The following is a 27,816-nucleotide window of genomic DNA, read 5'->3' on the forward strand; positions in this document are numbered from 1 at the left end:
AGGATGAGGTTTTTAGAGGGCCTGAAAGCAGCAGGCAGTGAGTTCCCAGAGAAATTCAGCCTTAGAACAGAGGGTCCAGCCTGGTGTGTGCCCTGGGTTCCTGTAGGGAGGGCAGGAGCACTGTTCTGGGAAGGTTCTGCTCCACCACAGGGATGAAGGATGAACACTCTGGGACAAAACTTCCCTTCCCTTCCCTTCCCTTCCCTTCCCTTCCCTTCCCTTCCCTTCCCTTCCCTTCCCTTCCCTTCCCTTCCCTTCCCTTCCCTTCCCTTCCCTTCCCTTCCCTTCCCTTCCCTTCCCTTCCCTTCCCTTCCCTTCCCTTCCCTTCCCTTCCCTTCCCTTCCCTTCCCTTCCCTTCCCTTCCCTTCCCTTCCCTTCCCTTCCCTTCCCTTCCCTTCCCTTCCCTTCCCTCAACATCAATTCCAACTAAGGCAAAAATTCCACAGGGAAAGAGGGATGATTGAAGGAGCAACGCCACAAACATAAAACTGAGAAATCTGCCTTAAAACCAGGTCTCAGCCTTGAAATTCTGGAGCCACAAGGCACTGGGATTGTCCTGCCCAGATCCAGGAAACCCTCCCTGCATCCCAGGGGAGGAGCTGAGGCTCCTGAGGGTGAATCACAGCCTGGAATGGGTGCAGGGAGCTCTGAGCGAGGGGAGGGTCGGGCAGGGAAGCGCTGGGAACAGAAAATACAGCGGCATCAGCAGGAACAGCTCGGGAGGGTGACTCAGAGGCCGCAGTGGCAGCGGGGAGTTGTCCTCCACAGAGCTCAGAGCTCTGCTCAGCAGGAGGAAAAACTGGGACTGGTGCTCAGGGGGCACGTGTGAACACTCTCCAGCAACAGGATCCAATGAGACATTATGCAAAATAGATCCAATTAGATATTTATTAGATATTTATTCAAAATGTTTCTGAATCAGGACTGAGCAATGAACACACCTTTATATCCTGGATAGAAAAGGATCAGGGCCATGGGCAGCCAGGGGAAAGGCAGAGGAGGAAGATTTTCCAGAGGCTTTTGGAAGGAGCTGATGGCAGAACTGTTGTTCTGATAGATATAAAGGTTGCAGCGTTGAAATTAGAATCCAGCCCCCTAAAAGTCCCAGCCTGGGCAGGATTTTTGTCTCGAGTTCTGCCCCTGTGGGTGCAGAGGTGGCCAAACCTCCTGCTCATGCAGCGTTCTTGGAGCCCAGAGAGGGGAGTGTGGACAGGGGAGGTGTGCCCAGCCCCAGCCCGTGCTCAGGTGTGATCCCTGCCAGGCCCTCAGTCAGGCTGTCACCTCCCCAACGACTCCTGCCCGGGGCAGTCGCGTTTATTTAAAGCCCCCAGGGCTGTGCTGGGGAATTCTGTGTCAGCTGCTCCTGCAGGAGCCCAGCACAGGGATGGGGTTTATCAGCAGCATCAGCAGCGTTCCCTCAGGCCAGGGTGGGATTTACAATATTTTCCTCATTCCCGGCCTTTCCTCCTCCTCCTCACTGCCTGCAGACACTGTTCCCTGAGCAGAAACGAGCAGGAAAAGGTTCTTGCTCAGTGCCAGCTGTTCCACACCTTCCTTGCTCTCCAGGGAGCCACGACCAGGAATCCACAGCATTTCTGGGCTTGACTGCAAAAACAAGAATAATAGTGAAACTACTCCAGAAGAGGCTTTTTTCTTTCCCTCCTCCACAAAACCCCTGAACAGGGAAACAAAGCAGCTCCTCAAACACATTTTTCCCCTTCCCTTTCTCTTTCACCTCCTCTTCACTCCAAAGAAAATGATGTTATTTCCTTGGACTTGGAACATCTTTGTTGCATTCTCAGAGGAGCCCAGCAAACATCTTGAGGACACAAAGGATGTCAGTTTGACAGTTTCCTATGGCCCATTGATTCCAAAATTCCAGAGGAAAGTGACAATATTCAGGGAGGCAGCGTTCTGTGCAAATTCCACTTAGACATTGATTTCTGTGAGAGGCCCTTGGAGAGGATCTGTCTGTGAGCAGCCTGATGGGCACCCCTGGGCAGCAGCAATTAGCAGGAAACATCAATCTGGCAACATCTGCAGGCAGAACACCTTGGGGACAGCAGGTGGAGGCTGTTCAGAGGCTGCTGGGGGACATTTCCCCAGGGATGCTGTCCCTGCTGGCTTTGGCTGCTGTTTCCCCGTTGGGTGCACACTGAGTTAGGCCCCAAAATTGTGTCTGGGGAGCAGAGGAAAGCTTGGGCCCTGAAAGCTCACCCCGAACTCCAGATTTCATCTTAAATGTGTCTGAGGTAAAACCTTTGGGGGATTCCATGCAGAAGCAAAGGCTGGGTGAAGTTTTGGCCCCAAATCTTTACCAGGGACACGAGTGGCAGTGCCTGACACGCCTCAGGATCAGCCTTGCCAGGATTTCATCCCTGGAAATGTTTGCAAACAGAGTTAAAACCAAGAGGAGACTGACACCTCTGATGTTTCTGAGAGAAAAAAGGTTTAAAATCCTGCCAGAGGGGGTTTGTTGGGTGGTGAACATCCCCATTTGTCAGGGAGATCTCTCTTATGCTTGTATGCCACAGTTGTGATTAGACAAGAGAAACATGGGCATGGCAAACAAATGTTTTTCAGTTTGTTCTCTGGAAAGGAGCAGGGAGCTGAGAGCAGGGCAAACCTCTGCCTCTGCACTCCTGCCTCTATCCCTGGGAATTCCAGCAGCCTTTTCCCTGGGAATTCCAGCCCCTCTCCCTGGGAATTCCAGCCTCTCTCCCTGGGAATTCCAGCAGCCTTTTCCTTGTGAATTCCAGCAGCAGATTCCCTCCAGGTGCAGGAGAGCTGCTCCCAGCCCTGTTTCTCTGGAGCAGGGAGGGCGATGTGAGGGGCAGGAGCAGCAGGGGTGAGCAGAGGCATGGTGCTGCTGCTGCTGCATTGCTGCCATCACACACGAGGCTGCAACCTTGCAGGCCTGTCCTGCCCTTGACCTCACAGCAAATCCATATCTGGATTAGCTCAGCCACCCTGGAAATCCGGGGGGACTCTGGGGGGGAATTAGAGTGGCTTTGCTGCCGGTAATTCACGAGGGAATTTGTGCCTTTTTGGACTTTACTCCCTCAAACCAAGACTCTGTTTTCCCTCCATGGAGGAACTTCACCAAGGCCAGAGCCAGGTGCTCTTTGTGCCTTTTCCCTGTTTTTGATCCCTTCCCTCTCCCTTTTCCCCAGGAAAATGCAGGAAACCCCCCTCCCTTTTCCAGTTGGCTCTTTAAGTGCTTCTTTCTTCTCTGCTGAGGAACTGTCAGCACTAAAATCAAAATTGCTCCTCAAAGCAGGACTGAGGGACTCACAAAACACCTTAATGGCCACCAAAAATGCTTCCAAATCCTGCCAGTTCAGGGGCTGGGGAAAAGAAGATTGTTTTCAGGATGGGAAACTCAAACTTTTCAAAGTTGGGAATTAACAGAGTAATTGTAATTTGTGCCATGAGGATGTGTACTGCATACAGCCTTTAATTGTGTCATCACACAGTTTTAATTTCTAGGTTTTGGTGTTTATATTTTCCTATTTCATGCAAAGACTTTGGAACTTTTCTTCTGCTTCATTTTCCCAATTTAAAAAAAAAATTTTAAATAGAAACACCAAATCTTTTCACTTTTACAACATTCAAACATTACCTCTTAAATTTCCACATGGTGCATACAAAGACAAAAATTATTACTGTGAAAAGAGTTCTATTTCAAGACAAAAAAAAATCTTCAGGGAGATAGGGAAGGAAATGAAAGGAAATTTTGATTACTTTACCCAGGGTTTTTTTACGCCCTCCCTAAACACCACTGAGTAAATTCCTGATGAATGGACACCAGAGATGAGCTATAAATGACTCCTCCAACTCTACCGGGGAGCTGGAACAGCCTGGAAAAGGCTGGAATTGCTGAGCCCGTCTCCCTGTCTGTGGCTTTTCCTTCTTAAAGCAAATTTTATTTAAACCAGCACAGGCCCGAGGGGCTGATCCTGCCCATCCCAAACCCTTCCACCCTTTTTACACCTCAAAGACACCTCTCCATGTCCCTGCCTTTTTTTTTTTTTTTTTTTTTTTTTTTTTTTTTTTTTTTTTTGTCCCACCCTGCATTTTCTGCATGGTTCTGCCTCCTCGAGATAGTTTTGCATTATGAAAGGGCAACAGGAGAAGAGAAAAAAACTGTTGCTGTATTTAGCATTGATTTTTCCCCTTCACTCTGAGTCACAGAAGCTAACATTTAATTAATTTCTGACACTTTGACAGCTCCTAAGAAGACATTTGTAGAGCTATCAAGTGCTGCTGATAGCACTGTCAGACAGACACTTTTTGAATTATCAGCTATTAAGGACCCATATGCAACAAATTTCCAAGGATTATTATCCAAATTGTTCTCTGAATGAGAAAAGCATACAAAAGCTCAGTGAAACATAAAGAAACCATTGTTCCCAGGTGAATTTGATATTTGCAAATGTTTTGCTATTTTGATCACTTACGTGGTTTAATAAATCGAAGTCGCTTTGTCTTTTATTAAAGGGAATTGAGCGGTCCTGGTTTGGGGTGTCTGAGAGCACGGCCACATTCCCCTGTGTGGTCTTGATGGGAAAACAGCCTGGGAAACGTGGAATGTTTGATGCCAGAGCAGGGAATGAGGCCACAGAAAGATGGAATTAATTGTTTAGGTGGGAAAAGCTCAGTCAAACCAGCAGCAGCACCAAAAACCCACAGCCCCAAGTGTCACATCCAGAGGGGTTTGAGCACCTCCAGGGGTGGGGACTCCACCCCTGCCCTGGGCAGCTGTGCCAACCCTTAACAGGATTTTTTTTTCCCAATAATGTCCAACATCAACCTCCCCTGGCACAACCTGAGGCTCCTGTGAAAGGCTCAGGAGGTCCCAGTCAGGTGTTGGCATTTCCAGCCCCTCCTGCATCATTTGGCTGGGTTGTGGGGAGGTCAGGGATGATTTCTAAATTGAGGGGATTCTCAAATTCCAGCCCAAATTGCTTCTGCTCTGTGGAAATTCCTTCTCTGAGTGGGACAGAGGTGTGGTGAGGGAATATCCGTCACCACAGCCCTGCCCTGGCAGCTCTGCAGAGAACCAGGAGCTGGGACATCCTCCCCACACAGCCAGGAAAAAACCTTTCCCAAAAACATCCTGCAATTCTCACTTTTCATATCCTGGCACCAGAGAGAGACCCCAAAACAGCAACAGCCAGAGCTCCCCTCCCCACCCCACAACCTTCTTCAGCCTTGTTCACCTCCCTCAGCACCAAGGAGCTTTTTGGTGTCTGAACTTCAATTTAATGACAACAAACCTCTGTCCCAGCAGCCAAATTTCTTTAGAATATTTTGACGGCACAGAGGGACAGAAAAAGTCCAAAAGCCTCTCACAGGGTAAAACAAACACCAAAGCTTCCCCAGGTTTTAGGGAACTCCACAGAAATCCCAGGATTTTTTATATTTTATCTCTGGACGAGTGTCCAGCACGTGGCCATTGGCCAGGGAATGGTGGGGGGTGTTGCTGTAGTGACCAGATTTTCCAAGGAAAAGCAGGAAAATCATGTTCCCAGTGCCAGGAGCTGCTGAGGGCTGTGTCCCCACCATGTCCCCCTTCACTGTCACCTCACTGTGAAGGGGCAATGGCAGAGGCAGCCCTGACTGCAAAGCTGCTGCTGTCAAATTCCATTATTGTCACTACTCATGTTTAAAATTTATTTATTTCGCTGCTGGAGGAAAAAAAATAGAAAACCTAAGGAAAAGACAAAAAAAAAAAAAAAAAAAAAAAAAAAAAAAAAAAAAAAAAAGAATACAGCCCAAAGCCCCATGTGAAGCACATGGAAAATAAACAAAGTAGGTCATGGCACTTCTGCCCTGAACTGTGCACACCTCAAAGGGAGCAAAAATCCCACACCTGACCCAACTTTAACACAGAGTAACTGACCCAGAAATGTGGGGGTGAGCTGGGAATAAAACCCAGCTTCAGGAATCCCTGCCTGGACCAGCCTTGTTCCCATTCCCAACATTTCACCCAGGGCAGGGAAAGCCCTGATCACCACACACAAACCTGATTAATTCCATTTTGTATTTTCCATGCTGACCCGACCTCCAACCCCTCTGTGGCAGGGTGGGGCTGGCAGCTGGCACTCGGGGCCCCATGGATCCCCTCAACCTCTCATGGTATGACGGGGACAGGAACTGGAGCAGGGCCCTGAACGCGTCGGAGGCAGCGCAGAAGCCGCACTACAACTACTACGCCATGCTGCTGGCCCTCCTCATCTTCGTCATCGTCTTTGGCAATGTCCTAGTGTGCATAGCAGTGTCCAGGTGAGTCCTGGAGAACCCATAAAATCACCATTAAAGACTCCCTATTTAGTTAAAGTTAAAAGTGGGATGGTTTGTTGTGATGTTGGGTGGGCACAGGAGTCGTCTCCTGAAGTTGCGCCCGTACCCCACAAGGCTCTTGGCGCTCTGTTTGTTTCCCAAAGTCTTACACACACAAAATGATTATGCATTTGCATAACACCAGCACCTCCCACTCCTGCTTTGTATTAAAATGAAGTTAAAATGAGGTTAAAAGTCCTTCACACCTGTGCAATTCCCCTCTTGAATTGGGCCAATCTCGAATTGAGTCAGTTGTCCTGAAGGATGAAGTCAGGAAAGTCATCATCACAATGACCTTTCTACCTCCTTGCTGCTGGCAGGGCCTTCATGACATTTTGGCACCATCCAATCCCTCCTGCTTTGTGGAGGAATTAATTAGTATTAATCCATTAATTAGTATTGAGTCCAGGTGCAGGTCACAATCCCATTGGTTTCTATTTGTCATTATGATTTGTCCATCTATTTAATTTCCTTCTATAAACACAACTAAACCAAGCCCATAACACCCAGCAATTCATCACCTAGCTCCACCTTAACCATCTAATAACCATTACCTTACCTTTTGTTTTCCCTAGCTTGCATCTTAATTGATATAAACTGCTTCTAACCTCTTGACTAAAATCCTAACTCTGTAAAATCTTGATTCGCAGGGAGAGAGCCCTGCAGACCACCACCAACTACCTGATCGTCAGCCTGGCCGTGGCTGACCTGCTGGTAGCCACGCTCTGCATGCCCTGGGTGGTTTACCTGGAGGTAAGGGATCAGAATTGCTGGCTTCAGGATTTAGGCAGGCTGGAAATCAGCTCCTGCTAAAGCCTCCTGAATTCCCCCAGAAGTGTTTTTCATGCCCTAAATACAGGTTTTCTCGTTCCCTGAAGTGCAGATTTTTTCATTCCTGAAATTGCCTTTTTTTTTTTTTTTTTTTTTTTTTTTTTTTCCTCCTGTTCCTGAAATTGTAGCTTTTTCGTTCCTAAAATTACCAGGTTTTTTTCCAGGAGATGGATGTGAGAGCAGCTAGCTTGAAACCCCACTGCTGCTCAGAGGACTAAATGACAGCTCAATTGCACCAGAAATTTGGGGTCAAGAGGGAAAGGACCCCAGTTTTGCATCCAAAACTCCACCATGGGTATCACACTGAAACCACATCAAATTTGTGGAGGTGGAAGGGACCCACAAGGATCATTGAATCCAGCAATAAAAATAATTTTATATATATATATATATATATATATATATATATATATATCAATCAAGGCCCTGTTTCTGAAGGGCTGCAGGAAGGCAATTGTGGGAGCAGGATGGGAATCCACAGCTTTTATGTCATAATACAGAGGAGAAAATCACTTTTCACACCTCAGCCTTCAGCACAAAACCATCCTGAGGTTCCAGTTAATTTCCAGGCACTCACTTAGGGGAGGGGATGATAACACAGAGAGAGGAGAGCAGGGGAAGGAGCCAAGGAGCCCTTTGAGTCCTGATGCAAAGAAAACAAACCCACGGACGTGACAGGGGCTGTGAGAGAGCACATTGCTAATTATCACTGGAGTTAATGATTGTTTGCATGGCACTCAGAGCACGGACAGCCCCGTGCCTCTGCTGAACCTCATTAACGTGGCCACAGGCAGGCGGGAGAGCAGACACAGCCTCAGGGACTTTATTGTCATTATTCTATTCTATTCTATTCTATTCTATTCTATTCTATTCCATTCCATTCCATCCCATCCCATCCCACCCCACTCCATTCCACTCCATTCCATTCCATTCCATTCCATTCCATTCCATTCCATTCCACTCCATTCTATTCTACTCCATCCCATCCCATCCCATCCCACTCCATTCTATTCTACTCCATCCCATCCCATCCCATCCCATCCCATCCCATCCCATCCCATCCCATCCCATCCCATCCCATTCCTTTTTTACCACAACCCATTTGAGTCCTCTGCTCCTGGTAAAAAAAAGGAGTAGAATGGAATTCCATTGCTGGAATTCCAGCAGTGGAGAGGCTCCTGCTCCTTCAAGTCCAGCCAGAAGAATCTCTCAGACACTTTTAATTTTAAGGCAGGAGAATAAACCACAAATGATACAAAATTCTCTCCCTTTTTCTGAGCTCACGTGTAGGGGTTGGTCAGGAGCCACAGCTGCCTTGATCTACCAATTTTCTGGACAATTTTCCCCAGGTCTGCTGTCACAAGCTTGGCCTAAAACTCAAAATCAAAATGAAACACTTAAAAAAACCTCAGCCTTGGTTCAAACAGATCTTTTACCCCCAAATTTTGGGGTTTTTTTTCCCACATAAATGAACACACCAAGAAAATGCAGTTCCCAGCTTCTCCCAAACCATGCCCTCAGGAAACTGGTTTTACAGAGGTTTGGATCTGGCTGGAAACTTTTGCCTTTGGGCAAATTCTCCTCCAAGTTCCTGATGTAACTGTCTCTTAAGTGCTTTTTTAATCACTGAGTATTCATCTGTCACTCAGGCTTCAATGCAGTCATTCTTCCTTCTTTATGCTGCTTATGGTTATGTATATCAGAGCAGAAATAACTGAAGAATAGATATCTTATTCATTCTATTTTCAAATGCAGTAGGGTCTATTTTTGTTAGAGGGAAATATACTCTTTTTTTCATCACATGTCAAACACAGCAGTCCGAATAATTGCTATTAAACTTAATTGGCAAAGTTCAGCTTCAACAGCAAGAGAAGTGAAGAGAAAAAAGGCCACTGGTGCCTGGAAGTGTTATCATTAGTTCTTTGTCTTTAGCACATCGTGTGGAGTGTTAAAGGCTTTTCAGGCTTTTCACTCGGAATTAAACGCGTTTGGTTCACAAGGAAAAAAAATGAAAAAAGGGATAAAGGTGAGGAATGCCTACCCCGATTTTTTAAACTAAGAAAAGCTGCTGACCTTTGCTGGGTGTAATTGGAAAAATTGTCGGGGAAAAAGCTGGAAGTACAATTAGAGGTGCTTGGGAATGAAAACTAATGTATTTCCCTCCTCATTCTGCCTTCAAATGCTTCCCAGAGCTGTTTAAGCTCCTTTATCTTCCCTTCTGAGCTGGAGGAGCCTTGTGCTCCCTGATGTCACCAGAATGTGAGCCCAGGTTTGCTGCTGGGGTGGAACTGGGCAGGATGGACCCACAGCAGCACCGGGGGAACAGCCTGGAAGGGGCAGAGCTCAGCTTTTGAACCAGCACAGCCCCAACCACCCACCAGCCTCTCCAGCTTCTGCCAAACCCTCCTTTTGTGCCCCATCAGCACCTCAGTCACAGGGAATTCCTTAGCATTCCAAGAAATTGCTCACCAGCCGCAGGGAATTGCTCACCATTCCAAGGAATTGCTCTTCAGGCCCAGAGAATTCCTCACCAGCCCCAGAGAATTGCTTTACAACCCCAGGAATTCCCCATCAGCCCCAGGAACTCCTCACCAGCCCGAGGAACTGCCCTCCAGCCCCAGGAACTCACCAGCCCCAGGAACTGCCCTCCAGCCCCAGGAATTGCTCACCCGCCCCATTGTCTCTCTGCAGGTGGTTGGGGAGTGGCGGTTCAGCCGCATCCACTGCGACATCTTTGTCACCCTGGATGTCATGATGTGCACTGCCAGCATCCTCAACCTCTGTGCCATCAGCATTGACAGGTGAGGGCTCTGTGCCACCAGGCTCTGCCAGACCCAGGCTGGCAGGTCCCAACCACCTCTGGGTGGTCACATTTCACCTGGGACTCAGAGGTAACGATGGGAGTTCTTTGAAGAGCAGCCTAAAGGATCTCCATGAGCTCTGGGCAGGGAGTTCTGTCAGGAGGCACAGAAACACTGGTGCTGGGAGTGCAGATGGAATTGTCTCTGTGTTCCCACGAGTCTGGTCCTTCTGTTTGCATTCTGGGGTGGTGCAGCAGGCCTTAGTGGGAAGGGGTGGGAGGAAAAGGGAAATATAGGTTGGATATTAGGAAGAAGTTTTTCAAGGAAAGAGTAATTAAGTACTGGAATGGTCTGCCTGGGGACATGGTGGAGTCACCATTTCTGGTTGTGTTTAAAAAAAGACTGGATGTGGCACTTGGTGCCAGGGTTTAGTTGAGGTGTCAGGGTTGGGTTGGACTCGATGATCTTGAAGGTCTCTTCCAACCTGGTGATTCTGTGACTCTGTGATTCTGTGACTGTGATTCTGTGAATTCTGTGACTCTGTGAGAATGCTGTGCTGAGCTGACCGAGCCTCAGCCCTCCTGGTGTGGCTGCAGCCACCCTGGGACACCTAAAATGTGCCTTGGCTGTGCAGTGTCAGCCTGGCAGGGTGACAGGAGGGCTCAGCCTGGCAGGGTGGCAGCAGGGCTCAGCCTGGCAGGGTGGCAGCAGGGCTGTGTGTGTCCCCCGCAGGTACACGTCTGTGGCCATGGCCATGCCTTGGCTGTGCAGTGTCAGCCTGGCAGGGTGACAGGAGGGCTCAGCCTGGCAGGGTGGCAGCAGGGCTGTGTGTGTCCCCTGCAGGTACATGGCCGTGGCCATGCCCATGCCTTGGCTGGGCAGTGTCAGCCTGGCAGGGTGACAGCAGGGCTGTGTCTGTGTGTCCCCTGCAGGTACACGGCCGTGGCCATGCCCATGCTCTACAACACCCGCTACAGCTCCAAGCGCAGGGTCACCCTCATGATCGCCGTGGTCTGGGTGCTCTCCTTTGCCATCTCCTGCCCGCTGCTCTTCGGCCTCAACAACACAGGTGAGGCCTCTGCCACCTGCAGATGGCTCCTGGTGCCATTCTGAGTGCCCAGACAGCCAGGAATAAACATGGGATCAGGTCTGAGGTGTATTTGAAGTGTTCTCTCCCATTGCCACTCCTCACTATTTGCATGCTGATTGTGGGTCTGGTTCACCTCCAGCGGTTCCAGAGCAGGTTTCACACTCACCATAACTGAGGTGATGTAGAAGTTCACACAACACCAACCTGTGTTACCTTAACATTTGTCCACTACAAATTCAAAATCCCTCTTCTATTAAAACACAAACAAAAAGGAAAACCAAGGGACAAAACCTTCCCTGACGCAGGAGAGAAAAGGACTGGCAGTTCTGTAAGTGTTGAAACACATAATCACAGAATGATTATATGCAGGTGCTTTTATTGAAGAGCTCTGGGAATCAGGGGTACAGGGTACAGACCCAAATCTGACTCCCACATGGATTCAGGATGGATGTTTTTATACCCTTTCATTATATAACTACATATTGATTATTAAACTAATATTGTTCTATTGTATACAGTGATCTTATCCAAGCATGAATCCTTGTAGTTTCCATCAAGCCCCCCAAATATCGTTTCTCATGATTCCTAAACAATAATCATATTCAAGTACCAAGCAATCATTACATTTAACAATCATATCATGATGATGATGCAGGTGCAGTTTCACATGATCTGGTAAAGACAAAACCCAACCTTTGTTTCCAGGGCCTGTGTAGTTCTGGTTCCCTTCCCAGGTCTATCCAGGCCCAACCTTTCTTTCCACCTCCCCTGAATCTATTGTATACAATTCCCATGATTTTTAGAAACATTTTAAGCCTATGCTATCAGTCCAGGCAGCAGTGTCCTGGGAATGCTGGGTTGGCTGGGATCAGCAGTCACTGCTGCAAGGCAGGGAGCAGCCAGGAATTTTGGGGTGACACAGCCCGAGGGAAGCAGGCTGGGACAGCAGCAGAGGAGGGGACAACAACTCTGAAAGGTTTTTCTCTTCCAGATGAGAAGGAGTGCATCATTGGCAATCCAGCCTTTGTGGTGTACTCCTCCATCGTGTCCTTCTACGTGCCCTTCATGGTGACCCTGCTGGTGTACGTGCAGATCTACATCGTGCTGCGGCGCCGCAGGAAGCGTGTCAGCACCAAGCGCAGCAGCCACGTGCTGGACTCGGACACTCAGGCCCCCCTGAAGGTACCCAGAGCTCTCCATCCTCCCCCTGCCCCAAACCTCCTGCCCCAAACCTCCCTGCCTGGGCAGTGGATCCCCAAGGTGGGTGCTGTGCTCAGTTTGGGGTCCCAGTGGCACATGCTGGGGTCCCAGCTCACCGGCTGGGGCTGCTCAGGCCTCCCTGGATCTCAGGGGCTGTTCCAGCAGCAGAGTTGCACCAGGAGCTGCTGCAGTCATCCAGAGTAGTGCCTTGGGCTGGCCTGGGGTACTCAGGAACAGAGGCTGCACCGTTGTCTGAGCCAGTCCTGCAGAGTGACAGAATCAAGGGATGGTTTGGGTTAGAAGGGACATCAAAGCTCATTTAGGGACACCTTTGACTATCCCACATGGCTCCAAACCCCATCCAACCTGGCCTTGGACACCTCCAGGGATGGGGCAGCCACACCTTCTCTGTGCCAGGGCCTCTCCACCCTCATAGGGAAGGATCTCCTGCCAGTATCCAATCTGAACCCACCCTCCTTCGAAGCTTAAGGCCATTCCCTGGTGCCCAAGCCCCTCTGCAGCTCTCCTGCAGGAGCCGTAAGGTGTCCCCAGAGCTCGGTGGGGATGCCTGGGGTGCTCAGCTCCTCCCTGGTAAGGACAGTTCTGCAGCTCTGCAGGGATCAGCTTCTCCCAGATGGAGCTGCGTGTGAGGGAGCCCAGCTGGGTGGGCTGGGTGTGAAAGCACTTGTCAAAACACAGCTCTGGCAGCACACACAGCACAGCCAGGGGGATGTGCAGGCCCAGAGGCTCCAGCTCCACACTGTGCTGCCTGGAGAGGAGGCAGGGACACACAGACACCAGCACAGCTCCATGGCCTCCTTCCTCTGGAGAACAGAGGGTCAGCACAGGGGCAGCAGCCCCCAGCTCTGCTCCTCCACGGCAGGTTTCCATCCACTTTTCCATCCTGCTCGGCACCTCAGCCACGCTGAGGAATTTCTGATTGATTCCTTTGTATTCCCACGTGCCTCCCTCTTACCAGCTTCCCTTCCCAACCCCTCTGTGCCTGTGTAACCTCTGAGCTGGTGCTTGCCCCTTAGGACAAATGCACTCATCCAGAAGACGTCAAGCTCTGCACAGTTATTGTGAAGTCCAATGGGAGCTTCCAAGTTAATAAGCGCAAAGTGGTGAGTGTTAAAGAGAAGTGGGAGCTTTCCAGAGCCTTCAGCCTTCCCCTTCTCCCTCAGGACACGAGGTTAATTTATGTAGGGTGGGAGAAAAATAAACCTAAGAGCAAAGGTTGCCATTCAATCTCAAAATTTAAATAGTCTTCCCATTCCTTGGAGTGAAGCAGGGGGTTTAAGCTCACAGAGCTCAAAAAGCCAGATTAAGCTCACCTAAAGATCAGCTCTAAAAGCCATGGCATTTGAACATTTTTTGTGCCTTTGATTTCTTCCTCCTCCTCCTATCTGTTATTTAAATCTTGGACTGCATTTGGGTTTTGCTTTTGTTGATTCCATTTTTATTTATTTGCGTTCCGAAAACCTGAATAAAATCTGTGGAGAGTGGAGACAGCGTCTCCCCCATTTCTGAGCCTCTTTGTGCCAAAAAGGAGAATCCTCCAGTGCAGCTCTGTCAATCCCATCTGCCCAAAGTATCCAAACACACCACAGCCCTTTCCTCCAGGCAGCAGGCAGGGAGGGAGAAGAGGGATTGACTGTCCTCCAACATCATCCAGCTTCACTCTGTAAGGAATGTTCGTTGCTCCTCTCTGTGTATTTACCTGTCATTATGTTGTGGACATTTGATTCTTGTCCAGGAGGCAGAGAGTCACATAGAAGAGATGGAAATGGAGATGGTGTCCAGTACCAGTCCCCCTGAGAAAACGGCCCTCAAACCCACAGCACCAAGTAACCACCAGTTGATTGTGCCAGTTGCTTCTAATCGGGGCAACAACTCTACCCTGCAGGCACCCCTGAGCAGCCCGGGAAGGTGGAGAAGAATGGCCATGCCAAAGAATCCCACCACACAGCCAGAGTCTTCGAGATCCACTCCCTGCCCAACGGCAAGACAAGGAACTTGCTCAAGGCCGTCATCAGGAGGAAACTGTCCCAGCAGAAGGAGAAGAAAGCCACGCAGATGCTGGCCATTGTGCTCGGTGAGAGTGTGCCCTGCCTGCCCTGGGCTCCCTGCGCAAACCCCAGTCCTTGCATGCTCTGCAGGCTGATTTTCCAACCCCCCTCAGAATTCTTCTCCCTTCATAGATTAGGCAGGCAAGGGGCTGCCCATGGGGGGGGGGGGGGGGGGGGGGGGGGGGTGGGCGGGGTCCCTCCTCCCAGCCAGGCACAGCTGTCAGTGCTGCACTAAAGGTGCCCAGAGTTGCCCCTCTCAGGGGTATCCAAGCTCCCAAAACGGGGAGAGCTCATGAGGCTTTCTGGAAGAGAAGGCAGAGCTCAGCAGAGCTGGCCCTCTCAAGGGCAGAGCTCCTGCTGTGGCTGGGCTCGTGATATGAGCAGAGGGGTAATTCAGTGCTGGGGTAGTACACAGAGCAGGGCACTGAGCACAGAAACACAGAGCAGGGCACTGAGCAAGCAAACATAGAGCAGGGCACTGAGCAGGCAAACATAGAGCAGGGCACTGAGCACGGAAACACAGAGCAGGACACTGAGCACAGAAACACAGAGCAGGACACTGAGCACCCAAACACAGACCAGACACTGAGCATGCAAACCCAGAGCTCATCCCTCTGGGAAATACATCCCCTTTCTGCCAAAGAGAACCTCACTGTTCTCCCAGCCTGAGAATCCGCCCAGCTTTCAGCAATCAAAACCCTCCTCTCTCCTTTACCCCCCCCAGTTGTTTTCATCATCTGCTGGCTCCCCTTCTTCATCACTCACATCCTGAACATGCACTGCGACTGCAACATCCCTCCGGCCATGTACAGTGCCTTCACGTGGCTGGGCTATGTCAACAGCGCTGTCAACCCAATTATCTACACCACCTTCAACATCGAGTTTCGCAAGGCTTTCATGAAGATCCTCCACTGCTAAGAGTCACAAACAGCACCCGCATTTTTTTTAGGGACGGAGGGAAGAGGAAGCGACGCCATCCATGCACAGCGGGGACGGGGCTGGGGCTCTTGAGCCGGGCACTGCTCGGTGCCCAAGCTCCTGGTGGGGATGGAGCGGGTGGGAGGGTCTCTCACCCCGCTGGGTGAGCCCTGCACCAGCCCCAAGGGCGCTTTTCAGAGCCACCCTGACGCTGTGTTGGAGGTGGAAGCGCGAGGATCGAGGCGCCCTCGCTGGGTCCTCGCCCGTGGCCACCGGCCTGGACACGGGGTGGCCACGGGGCCACCAGGAGGTAGTGCTGGCACAACTCTCACCAAAGACAAGGCCACCCCTTCCCGCTTGGCAGCAGAGCCAGATGGGGCCGCTGGGAGCTCCGTGCAATAGCTTTGCCTTCACCTCGAGCTGACTCACCCGGCGTTGAACTGCTGAAGCCTTCGGAAATTAAATAAAAACCGACCCCAAAAACTTTAAGAGGTCCCCAGGAGGGTCGAGAAGGTTCTGCCACCCACAGACCCTGCAGCAGTGTGAGCCTACGAGCCGTGGGTGGAAGGGAGGAGGGGACATCACTCTCATGTCAAACCATCGGTTGTAAATAGGAATAAACAGGATGGATTTTGGAGCCTGAGCCAAGGAAAAAAAAAAAAGAGAGATGGAGAGAGAAAGTCAAGAGAGAACCTTGTCTTGCATGGTGTTCATCCAACAGGAACCCCCTCATCTCCCAGCAGGATTTCTGCCCACCAGCAGCTCATGTCCAGGCTCTGCCCAGGGTGACAGCAGAGGAGGGGTGGCAGCATGGTGAATGTACAGACACGAGGACACCGTGCCAGGGGAGGCACCCACAGCCCCAGGGGCACCCTGAGCATGCCAGCCAGGACAGGGCTGGCTCTTCTCACCTAAACCAGGGGCCCCAGGGAGCACCTCAGTTCTGATTTGCCTCTGTCTCTCCCCAGAGAGTGCAGAATAACATTGTGCCTAATTTAAATTAACAGTCAAGGAGATAAAACTGTGCATTTTGGAAAAAGCCAGAATAAAAACCCAAGCAAGCCCCTACCTGGACCAGCTCCTGTGTCTCAGCTGGATTCTGGAAAGGTCTGGATGTTCCCAGCATCCCTTTACTCTCTGCTATCTCTTTTCCCAATGGATTCCAGGAACTGGAACCCCACAAGAGCATCATTTCACCACGCTGAACCTGGCACTGCCAAACGCACGCTGTACCTGCTGCTTGTACTCGGTTCACATGATGTTCTGCAATATCTCTGTAAATAAAACACAGCAAGGTGAATAAAACAACGTGGAATTAGGGTCTGGCTAGAGATTGCTGCAGGATGTGGAGCAGCAGAGGGTTGCAATAGCCATAAGCAGGGGCAGACTCCCAGGGTACAGTTTCCTGCTGTTTCCTAAAGGAGTAAAAAACACAGTTGGGAGAGCAATAGAATCCCTCTTTTCTCTATGCACTTTGTGGAATATTCACTCAGTTTTTGCTTCAGATGAGGTGAAGATCTGCCAAGGTTTCCTTTAATTCCCTGGATTTCCTGCATTGCTACCAGAGCACTTTCTTGTGCTGGTAGGATGTGTTCCAGCTCTGGTTCAGGAAGAGATTACTCCCAGCAGCCCTAACACATAATCTCAGCTGTTTGCTAAAATTGTAGCAGCAGTCCCACCATAATCCACAGGTTTCTGCTCTAACATGCCACTCCTGGAACGGGCTGGGATCCAGGGGCTTTGATACTCAGCCCACAGCCTTGTGTAACATTTGAACCTGGCTCTTCATAGCTAAAAACTGCACAATTGGGAACGCCAACTCGAGACATCTCAGGCACATATGAGCTGTTCTCTCCTCCCCACAGCTTTAACCAAACAAATTCACTCGGTGATGGGAATCAGCCCAGACTCATACCCCAATAGTCACAGAATGATGCAAAGGTTCAGGAGGTTTTTGGGCAGAAAAATAGCAACAAGCTATTGGTCTATTTTTTAATGTATTTACAAGAAAGATCCATTTGACTTGGGGAATTAGCAGTGGAGAGCTGAAAAAAATAGCAAATATTACATATATAGACAAAAAAAAGCTTTAAAACATTTGGAAGTTGCCATAGGTGATGTTTTCCCTGGTGTGATCCCTCAGGATGAGTATAATAATAATAATATCCCTCAGGATAATGTGGATAATATCTTAACTTTGTGCCATAATTTTACTTTGTGTCCAAGGAAAATCCTCATCTCCAATGCTCTGTATCTTGCTCCTTTTTTTTTTTTTTTTTTTTTCTCCTTCTCCTGAATCTAGAAGCAAAACCTTATAGCTCAACCCACCTGAAGCACTACCTGAAAAAAACTCTTCCAAAATGCCATGGAGGGAAAAAAAAGCTGCTGGGAAAGGCCTCTGTCCTTCATGTGCACCAAAAACCCCCAGGAGGGATTTCTCCAATATTCGTTGTGAGGAATTACCTGTAGACCATCCTTCATCCCCAGGACATTTTCAGCTGCTCCTTCCAAACCCTCCAGGCTGAACTGTAGGAACGTGAATCTCCCCAGTGCCCTTGGGAAGGTGGCAGTGCCAGCTCTGGCCACCTCCTGCAGCAGGTTTTCCTCCCCCATAAAACTCCTGCACTTCCAGACAACAAACCAAGCACTTTGTAACCTGGAGCTGAGCCTTTCCCTTCTGGAGACAGCACCAGAATCATCCTCACCTCTGGCTTTCCAAGGAATAAAGCAATGCCAGGAGCAGGGGCAGTGTGTGCTGGGGAGAAGGAGTTTGTAGGAGCTCCTCAGAGCCCAGCAGAGTCGGCTGCATCCTTTGGGGCCTCTCCACAGGTCAAATCCTCACTGTTCCTTCCACTCTGGAAAAAATAAAAACCACCTCTGCTTCCCCAGAGACTTCTGCTGGCAGGACATGCTAGCCATGGGAAGGGTCCTGAGCTGGTTTTTACACACACCTTAAGGAGAAGATTTCATTTCTTTGTTCCTCGAGAACTTCAGAGCCTTGCTCTAGCTCCTCTTTTGTGATTCATCATTTATAACTGAAGCTTTAGTTCTGCTTTTTGAGTCTTCCTGCTCCTGCTTTCCCTCCCTGTGACTCCCAGCTTGCTGCAGCCCTGGGTGGGGCTCTCTGCACCCCCAAACAGGTTTCAATTAAAAGCCAGTGAATTCTGCCTGCACTGTGTTTGCTGCTTGCCTGCTTGCTCCCACTCCACAGAACTGTTTATCTTCCTGGCTGAAGAGTCAATTAACTCCAGTAGGTCCAACCAGCTTATCCAATCCTGATGAAATTAAAAACAAAACATTAAAAAAAAAAAAGGAAAACAGGAAAAATAAAGCCACTACCTCTTGTGGTGAAAATCTCCAGTGCAAACACGACTCCCCGGGGAGTCAGGAATGTATAAAATGCCCATCACAGGTACATGTGACACCAAGCAATGTCTTCATGCAGCACTGTCATTAAATAGAGACTTGCACAAGCCGCCCTGATGTCGATCTGATTGTTCTGTTTTGTTTTACACTCAGAGCTCAAACGCACAGAGGAGAATCTGCCTTCACATGAAATTTGGCTTTTTTTCTGACTTGCTTTTCAGGCTATTTTCCTTTTTCCTCCCTTACCCCAGCCTATCCTTGAGAATTCTGGTGTTTGCCTTGCCTGCAGCCATGAGAATCAGACACAGGAAAGGAAAGGTGCAGGAAGGCACAGACAGAAAGGAAATGGTCTGTGATTCCTCTCCCAGACAGAAGTGGGCCGGGGAGGATGGGAGGGGTGGAAGGCAGAAGTGCCCAGCTGAATTTATGCTGGAGAACCTAATTATTTTATTTTGGAATATTTCAACTTATGTTGCACTGTTTTCTTAAGCTACACTCTCAGCTTTGGTGTTTCTGCAGGTGGGCCCTCAGCCAAGCCTAATCAGCACTTTTTAAATGAAGATTGTTTTCTTTACATAAAATAAGAAGAAAAAATAATAAAAAAAGAAAATCCTTCCCACTGCTAGGAAAGAAAGAGCTGTCAGTCCATCTCCAAGAACTAACAAACTAAAATTTCAGTTTAATGGCTTTTCACATGCAAAGGTTTGAGCCAGCACATAATAATCCCTGCCCCGAAGCCCTCAGTTTATGCAGAAACCAGAATCTCCAGAGTTGCTGAGTTCAACTGAGGCTGAATTCTCCTTATTGGATGATTCACCTCAGTGCCACCATGACTGAGGGAAGATGAGGAGCTCCAGTGCCCCCTCCCCTCCCAAACACACCAGAATAAATGATATTTTCAGGTCAAACAGGACACACTAGGTTTTTTCCAGCCTGTCTGGCCTAAGCCTGGCGGGATCAAAGGCAGGTACCTGAGGCTCACCCTTACAGCCAAATTTTATTTCTAAGCCTGTGGACAAAAGCAATTTACAGCACCCAAAAGAGATAAAAAAGAATGATCTGCCCATCTCCTGGGGCAGCTGAGTGAGTCCTGCTGCTCCAGGTGAGGCCTGACACATCCATGGGTGTGCTTTGCTCAGGGAAAAAAAGAAGATAAAACCAGTTACTCTTGTTAAATTAACTCCCTGTCTTTAATCAAAGCTTCTTTTAATAATTCCAACTGCTCCCCCAAGTCTTTCTGAGGATACCAGCCTGTCTGCTTCATAAAGAGCTTTTGACTCACAAATAACAACTTTCCTCACCAAAGAGAGAGTGATCACGGTGGACTGAACATAATTAAGGCATCATGAATAATTAACAGACCTAGAAAAGCCTTTAAAGAGACTTAAGGAGCGAAGCAAAACCCTCTTATAAGGAGAGGAAAACATTCTGCCTCACCAAGCTGCCATGCTGGGCCCAGGGAAAAAGGAGTAGGCTGATGAGAGCGAGTGAGAACATTTATCCAGGGCAGCTCTGCCTCCCTGCTGCCATCCTGCCTGGCAGGCAATCAACTGCAGCCCTGATCATCCTGCCAGGGCAAAGCACCCCCAGATCATTCCTGCCCAGGCCACAGCACCCCCAGTTCTGATCAACCTGCCAGGCCACAGCACCCCCAGCCCTAATGATCCTGCCAGGGCACAGCACTCCCAGCCCTGATCAGCCTCTCAGGGGCACAGCACCCTCAAATCATCCCTGCAGGGGGAAATGGGCCACTGAATAACAGAACCAATATGATTCTAACAGAAGCTGTTTATTGTGTTTATATTATGTGGCAGATACAGATTTTGGGTCTACTGTCCATGTGGACACACATCTCTGGGTTGGCTGAGCTGCTTCTCCCTGAGGCAGGCACATCCTTCAGGACATCCAATTGCTCAGTGTCCATCCTCACCTTGTGCTTCCCCTATCCAGGGTTTACATTTTTTGCAGACATTTTCTCAGGCTCTCTTCTTACTTTTGATCCTGTTGTTTTCTCAGTATCCTTGATGAATTCCTGAGAGCTCTAACAACAGAACTGCAGGTGGTGTGATAATATTACTCACAACCAGTTTGGCTGGTGCATCAGAATGGCCTGTGTTACACAGACACATTACTACACATCCCTGCCAGGGCACAGCACCCCCAGCCCTGATGATCCTGCCTGGGCACAGCACCCCCAGCTCAGCCCTGCCAGGCTGGGGAGGGAAGAGAACAGCACGAGGTTGTTCCTGCCCTCTGTGAAAAGCAATTTTTCCCTTGGTTTGAAGTGAGCCCCTGCCTGCCAGGGGAGCTGGTGGCACACAGCAGGGGCTGCACATCAGCAGAGCAGCCATGGGAGCTGAGGACAAGGGGCTCTGCAGGGGATGGGGCTCATCTGCTGTCCCTGCACTGGGGAGACTCCTGAGCACAGAGCAGAGGGGTTAATCAGCCCCCAGAGCTCCTGGATGGGAGGGGACAGTCACCAGCAAAGCAGGGGCTGTGTCCCCTGTCTGCAGCAGGATTTGGGGGCAGAGATGCACCTGGAATGCAGACCCTGCAGGAACAGGCTGCTGTCCCACCCCACCAGCCTTCATCCCCTCCCCTCCATCACCCCACACCCCACTGCAGAGAATTCCCTGCTGAGGGCAGCCCTGAGTCCCTCTGGGGAACTGCTACTGCCCAGCTGGTGCTGGGGACAGGAGCTGCCTCACCTGGAGCCTGGGAGCCTTGGGATGGGGAAATTCTGAAGGATATCGAGAGTGGCCAATTCCTGACCACAGCCTGTGACCACACTGCTGTTCCAAACAAACAGGGACAGGGAGCCACACCAGCCTCTGCCCTGACCTCAGGACAGAGCAGCCAGGCACTACCCAGATCCTTCCTGCCTGATATTGTGGGGTTTTAATGCTGCAAACAGGGGGGAAAAAATATAAATCAGCAGCATTCATGTGTCCTCATGGCTGTTTCTGCTTCCTATCCATATCCAGCAGCTCCACAAACCCTTCTGAACTGTGTGCAGGGCGGATGGAAAGGGTTGCAAACATCACCTGGGAGAAAACCAGGTCATAACCTCAGCCTTTGTCACTGCATCAAACGTTTGGTAACAACCCTCATTAATATTTATTTAATAGTGCAGCCACAAAGTTGAGTTTTTTATTCAGGCTGTGTGAAAAAAGCAAGAAAAGCCCAAACTGACATCAGGCAGAAACGTAATCTCATCTCCAAGTGCTAAGAGCAACACAGAGAATCTTTGAGTAGCTCCTGAGTGTGAGTTCAGAGAGCTCTGTCAAATCACCAGCTGGAAAATGTACAAAGCTTCAGAGGGAAACCCAGGAGCTGCAAATCTGATTGAACAAGACAGGTTATGAGCTGGGAGCTCGTCTGTGTGAAGAAATGGGCAGTCAGTGCCAGTCTAAACAAATATGTACATCTCCCTGTGAACACCTCCCTCCCTCTGGGACAGCTCCCGTCAGAAACAAAAGTGACTTTGATCTGGCACAATTCTTCCAGTTTGCTGGGGAAAACAAAACAAAAAACAAACCCTGCAAGATGGCCAGGCAGCTGCTGTGGGTCCTGCAGAGGGACTTGGCATGGAGGGGCTGTGCTCTGGGGTGGCAGGAATGGGGGTGATGAGCTCTGGGGTCACAGGAATGTGGGGTGATGAGCTCTAAGGTCACAGGAATAGGGGTGATTGTAGCAATTTTTTCCTAATCACCGTCTTCCTGCCTGCCATGCACACATCTCGAAACTGGCTTTCATTCCTATTTCACTCAGGTTTTACATCTACAGTATTTCTTACCTTGCAGTCATATTCATAAGTCCTTCCTGTCCCATCTTTCCCAACAGGTGATGAGCTCTGGGGTCACAGGAATGGGGCTGATGAGCTCTAGGGTGGCAGGAATAGGGATGATGAGCTCTGGGGAGTGGGGTGAGCCCACCTGGATCAATCCCCGGCATGAGACGATCCCACAGCATGAAGCAGTGACGATTCCATGATTTTAATAAAGAGCTGAACTCCTGCCTCTGCCTCCCTCTGGGCCGTGGGCTGTGTTCCCTGCTGGGGAATCGCTGGGGTGATGATGCACAGGGTGAGGTTTGACCCAGAACTGAGCTGGAGATGATGAACCTGACCCCACTGAGGGGTGCCTGAGAGCAGAGACAATAACAAATTTTTGCCTGGTGTAAAGCTTTCTACCCTTGTGCTGTAAGGATATGTTGTGCCTAACTAAAGCTGCTAGACAAAATGACAGTAGAAAAACAGGGCAGCTCCAAAAAACCCCTTAATTGTGCTGTGAAATCCCTTTTGCCCAAAACAACATTCACCCACCTTGTCTTTGCCCCTGCTGCTATGTGCATTATTATTATTACGTATTTGGTGCCTGGCTGGGAAGGAGGCAGCAAAGGTAAAGAAACAAGGAGGGTTTTCCTATCCTACAACCTGGTTCTGGAGATATTTTGTCTTGGCTGTTACAGGGAGGAGCAAAACCAGGGGAAATGTTGGTTCTGGGTGTCCCTGAGCACCCAGCTGGGACTCCAAGTGCCACTGCAGGGGCAGGGGCTCAGCTCCTGCAGCCTGAGTGCCAAAGTCACACCAAATTAACCTTGGGGATGCAGATTTATGGCTGAATTTATTACTGAAACTGCAGTAAATTGAGTTTGTGCCTGGTCCCAGCTGGTGGCAGATGCTCCAGGTCACTCTCCTCCATCATGTTTACATTGAAATGTGCACCTGGAGCTTGCAGGGAGGGCAGGGGATGCAGGCAGGGATTGCTGGGGCTCAGGTAGAGCCTGGTAACCTGCTTAGCTCTGCCTTTGTGTCTGACCCCTCTAGCAAAGGGAATATTGGGCTCCCTGGCAGTTCCAGGGTGGCTGGGAAGGAACAAGTCTGATTGCCTTTGTGATAAACAAGCCCTAAATCACTTCAAAGCTGAGGCCAGAATCACTGGGGAAGATTACAGACTGTGAAATAGTAGGCGCTGGAACGTGATTCAGAGATAGCAGAGGAAAATCACAGTAAATTCTGCCTCCTTAATTAAAAAAAAATAAAGCAAAAGGAAATATTCCACGAGTTAACTGACTGGGATGCTCTTCTTCACCCAGCCAGGCTGGCAGAGCTGGGAACAGGCATTTAAAGCCCAAAGCCTTGGGGGAAAGGCTCTGTGGGTGAATCCCACACATCCCTGTGCTGCAGGAGTGTGTTCAGAGAGGAGCAGCTGCAGGGGCTGCACGAGCTCCCTGACAGCTCCAACTCATTGGCAAAAAGCTGTTTTTGCAGCAAGACTCATCCTCCAGCTGTCTAAGCCTCAAAAATTCCCAAAGCCACACTTGTGTTTTAGGCACGAATTGAAATTTCCCACCTCAGCCTACAAACACAGCAAGGCAAGGCCCTGGCCCTGATTTTCCAGGTGAATTCCAGCCCTTCCCTGCTGTCCTGACTGCGAGGTCAAAAAGGATGGGAAATACGGTCTTGAAGGCCTTTGCCAACATCAGGGATTCTGTGGGGCCAAAGAGATGCAGCAGGAAGCCCCACGAGCTGCTCCCAGACCCCCCAAATGACCTCAAAAGCAGCATTTTCCCAAGCCCACCAGATTCCAACTCAATTCCATCTTTTGTCTTCTTTTTCTTTCATGGTGGTTGTTGATTTTTCCCTGCCACTTTTTAATGTCTGAGTGGGCTCATTGTCCTGTGGCATTTTCCAGAAGAATTCCACCTTTTCCCTGCTTTTTCTCTGTTTTTGTCTCTTTCTCTCACAGTGGCTGTTGATTTTTCCCTGCCATTTTTCAGTGTCTGAGCGGGCTCGTGTCCTGTGGCATTTTCCAGCATTCCCTGGAGCAGAACTCGACCAAAGGAGCAGCAAAGAGCCCCGCTCAGCTCTCCTGGGAGAAACCCTGCTGGGCCTTGCAAAACAAAAGCTTTAAACAAAACAAAGGCAGGGCAGCCTCAGTAGAACCTTTCTGGCAGGCTGCAGTCTTCTTTTCCAAGGCGAGAAAATTAATTCCATGAATGCCTTGTAAGGATTTTGAATTTTTTTCTTTTTTTCTGCTTGGAGCAGATATTAAGGGTTTGCCCAAAGAACAGCAATAAAATCTTGCTGGTGATGAGAAGGCTGCTCTGCCTTGCTGAGGAGCAGTGAAAGTGCCATGGAACGAGGCCAGAAATGCCCCAGACCTCAATTCTGTCAAAGCCGAATTTTCTCAGTGTCTATAATGTTTTCCTTTTATTTCTAAAGCGATGGCCTTGTAGCACAGCAGCGAACAAAGGCTCATTCCAGCCCTCATTGCAGCTAATTACTGCACCTCCTGATTGCTGACCCCGGCCTGATGCTCCTCTGTAATTGCTCCAGATGGACCTGGAGTCTTTAATGGGATGTTTTCTAACCAGCAAGGCTGCTGGGGGTTATTTATTTCTTTTTATCCAGAAGAAATTCCCTGCAGGATGGGGAGTTCAGCCAGTGTTCTCTGGCTTTTCTCTGGTGGGGTTTTTTAAGGGAAATTCAGAGCAGGGATGTTCCTGGGATGGTTTTCTGGGGGTAGCACCAATCCTTGCCATGAAAAGAGCTCTTTAGCCTCACAGATTCTGTGATTCCATGACCCCCCAAACCCAGGCTGGGCAGCAGATTTATGGCTCTGAACCTCTGAGGTACCCTGTTGTTCTTGCAGGAGGGATATAAATCTTTTCCTGGTCTTTGTTTGGGTACAAAAGTTTTTTTTCCTCGAGGCCACAGAGGATGTGAGGAGCACTGAATTGCCAGAATGAGAGCCTGGACTGTGAGATCTCCTCCCCAAACTGTCCCCACAGAGCTGAACTGCCAAGAACCTCAGGCTTCAAAAACAATCATTTTTGGGCTTGGGTTTGTGGGGCTTTTTTTTTTTTTTTTTTTTTTTTTTTTTCCCAAATAAGAGAAGGAGGCCAGCAGCAAATTGCACAAGAGAAGGGTTCCCTGCTGAGCCCTGAGCCAGAGGAGAGGAGAGCAGCAGCTGATCAGGAGATGTGGAACTTGCTGGGGATGAGAATCCTGCCAGGAGGAAACAGCGAGTGCTCCTTGATTCCCAGTCGGGCCCCTTTTCCCATTATTCTAATGGAAGTGGAGCTCACACCTGCACTGATGGAAACGGGTGGGGAGCTGCTTTTTTTTTTTTTTTTTTTAGGTGATAAACGTGGATTTTAGTGCAGAGGGAGGGGACAAAGCCCCCCTGGATAGCCCGGGAAGGGAGCAGGGTTAATTCTGCCAGGCTGAGAGCCAGGCATGTCTCACACTGACGTCTGCCACAGCACAGAGCCTACAACCACCTCCTTGCAAGAAAAAGAAACACAGAGAATTCACTATTCCTTCTTACATTAAAATCACTGCCTCCTACATTCACATCACTGCTGTCAGAAACATCTTGATTTTCCACACCTAAGGGGCTATGGAAAAAAACAAGCATTTCTGCTAAAAATAAGGAGGTTTTTTCCCCCCCACCACAAGCTGTATTTATTCAGATCTCTTTTCCTCTAAAACTCAGCGTTATTTTAATTTTAATTTAATCCCATATCTGCATAATTGCAGCACTGCCAAACAAACAAATCACAGTCGCTGGGGAAGCAGGAGCAATGCAAAACGTGGATTTAAGCGACTGCATTTCCAAACATTTTCCTGTGAACATTCCCTCACAGAAGAGCCACACTTCTCACTGGAACGTCCACGTTTTGATCACAACAAGCAGCTCCCCTTCAAAGGAATTTCACATCAGAGAATTTATGTTGCAGCCAGATCCAGCACGGAGAGAGCACTCAGGAAATCAATGGCAGCCCCAGGTTTCACCCCTCATGAAACCATCCCCTGCTCCTGTTGATTTATTTTCCCGGAGTTTCTTGGTGTGCTGGTTGTGGAGAACACGGGGGCCTGACAGTCACATCCATTTCCCCACGAGTGTCCTGGGTAGGAATGATGGAGAGGGAATGGAGGCAGCCCAAACCACATCCCGGGATTTACAGAGCTCGGGGTGACTCCAGCAGGATCAGGGCTGGAACAGGAGCAGCTTTAAGGGACCTTAAATTTCCCCCTTCTGTTTTTCATCCTAACCAAGGGAGCAACCCAAACCATCCCATATTTACAGAGCTCGGGGTGACTCCAGCAGGATCAGGGCTGGAACAGGAGCAGCTTTAAATTTCACCTTAGATGTCCCCCTCTGGTTTTCCATCCTAACCAAGGGGCCAGCCCGAGATTCTCTGAGGGTTTTGAAGAGCAGTGGGTCTGAAAATCTCCCCGTGGTTCAGGATGTCTGGAGCTGCCACAGGACAGGGATGTTCAGGGCAGCACTCCAGACTCATTCCACAGAATTCCCTGCCAAAATCAGCAGCACCACTCTGCTCACCCCGGCAGCTCTGGACACCTTAAAAACGTGATTTTTGAGGCATATAGGTCAACAATTTGGGTCTTTTTGAATCTAAACGAGCAACATGTTTGGGAGGTTTCTGCCCTGCTGCTGCTGCCATGTCCTGCCAGGAGCTGCCTTGGCTGTGAACTTCGGCAGCTCTTGGGTAAGAGCATGAGATAATCAGCAGCACATTTATCAGCAGGGACAAAAGACTGAAACCGAGTTGAAAAAGGGGAAAAAAGAAAGTAGGGGGGGATGGAGATCTACGAATAATTTTAGAAATAAGCTGCAAGTTGCACAGTCACAAAGCGGAGGCTGGAATGCACTTTTCCAGAGTTTGTAAAGACTCATTTAATTTCTATAGAAACTGAGCAGCAAACAGGTAATTTTCTCTGCAAATTGCTTCTATCACCTCTGGAATGCTCTGCAAGAGCAATGTATTTCCCTTGTGTCTTCTTAATCCCCTGTTATTTTCATTATAAATTTAATTAAGCTCTTGTAGAGAACATTCCATGACATACGAGCTGAGTTTTGTTTTTCTGCTGGAGCGGGGACAGAAAGGAGCTGCTGAATTATGTGGCAATTTGATTTCTTTTTTTCTGGGTAAATATTTCAAATGACACCGAGCAGGGGAGTCATTTGCTGAATCAATACAGCTGAAGCTGAGGGAAGGAACTGCACAGGAAGGTCTGAGCATCCCAAGAATTCCTTCCAGCCAGGCCTTTCCTCCTTGGACAAAATTAGGGAATATCAAGAGCAGATAAATCAGGGAAATGCCAAGCTTTTTTGGTCTTTTTTGGTCTTTTTTTGGTGGCTGCAGTAAAAAAGTCCATTTTTTA

General features: G+C 49.2%; 1 protein-coding gene across 1 annotated transcript; it reads left to right on the forward strand.

Annotated features, from left to right (window-relative positions):
• Positions 1–6,118: 6,118 nt before the first annotated feature.
• On the forward strand, positions 6,119–15,254 carry DRD2 (dopamine receptor D2; the record flags this gene model as incomplete). The annotated part of the gene is given in 9 exon segments (XM_083878104.1): positions 6,119–6,288; positions 6,996–7,098; positions 9,868–9,977; positions 10,910–11,046; positions 12,059–12,249; positions 13,305–13,391; positions 14,024–14,168; positions 14,171–14,362; positions 15,061–15,254. Coding segments are annotated over 9 exon segments (1,329 nt in total).
• Positions 15,255–27,816: the final 12,562 nt, after the last annotated feature.

This window comes from Zosterops lateralis, assembly GCF_965231275.1.
Source record: "Zosterops lateralis genome assembly, chromosome: 25".
In the NCBI taxonomy this organism is placed as follows: domain Eukaryota; kingdom Metazoa; phylum Chordata; class Aves; order Passeriformes; family Zosteropidae; genus Zosterops; species Zosterops lateralis.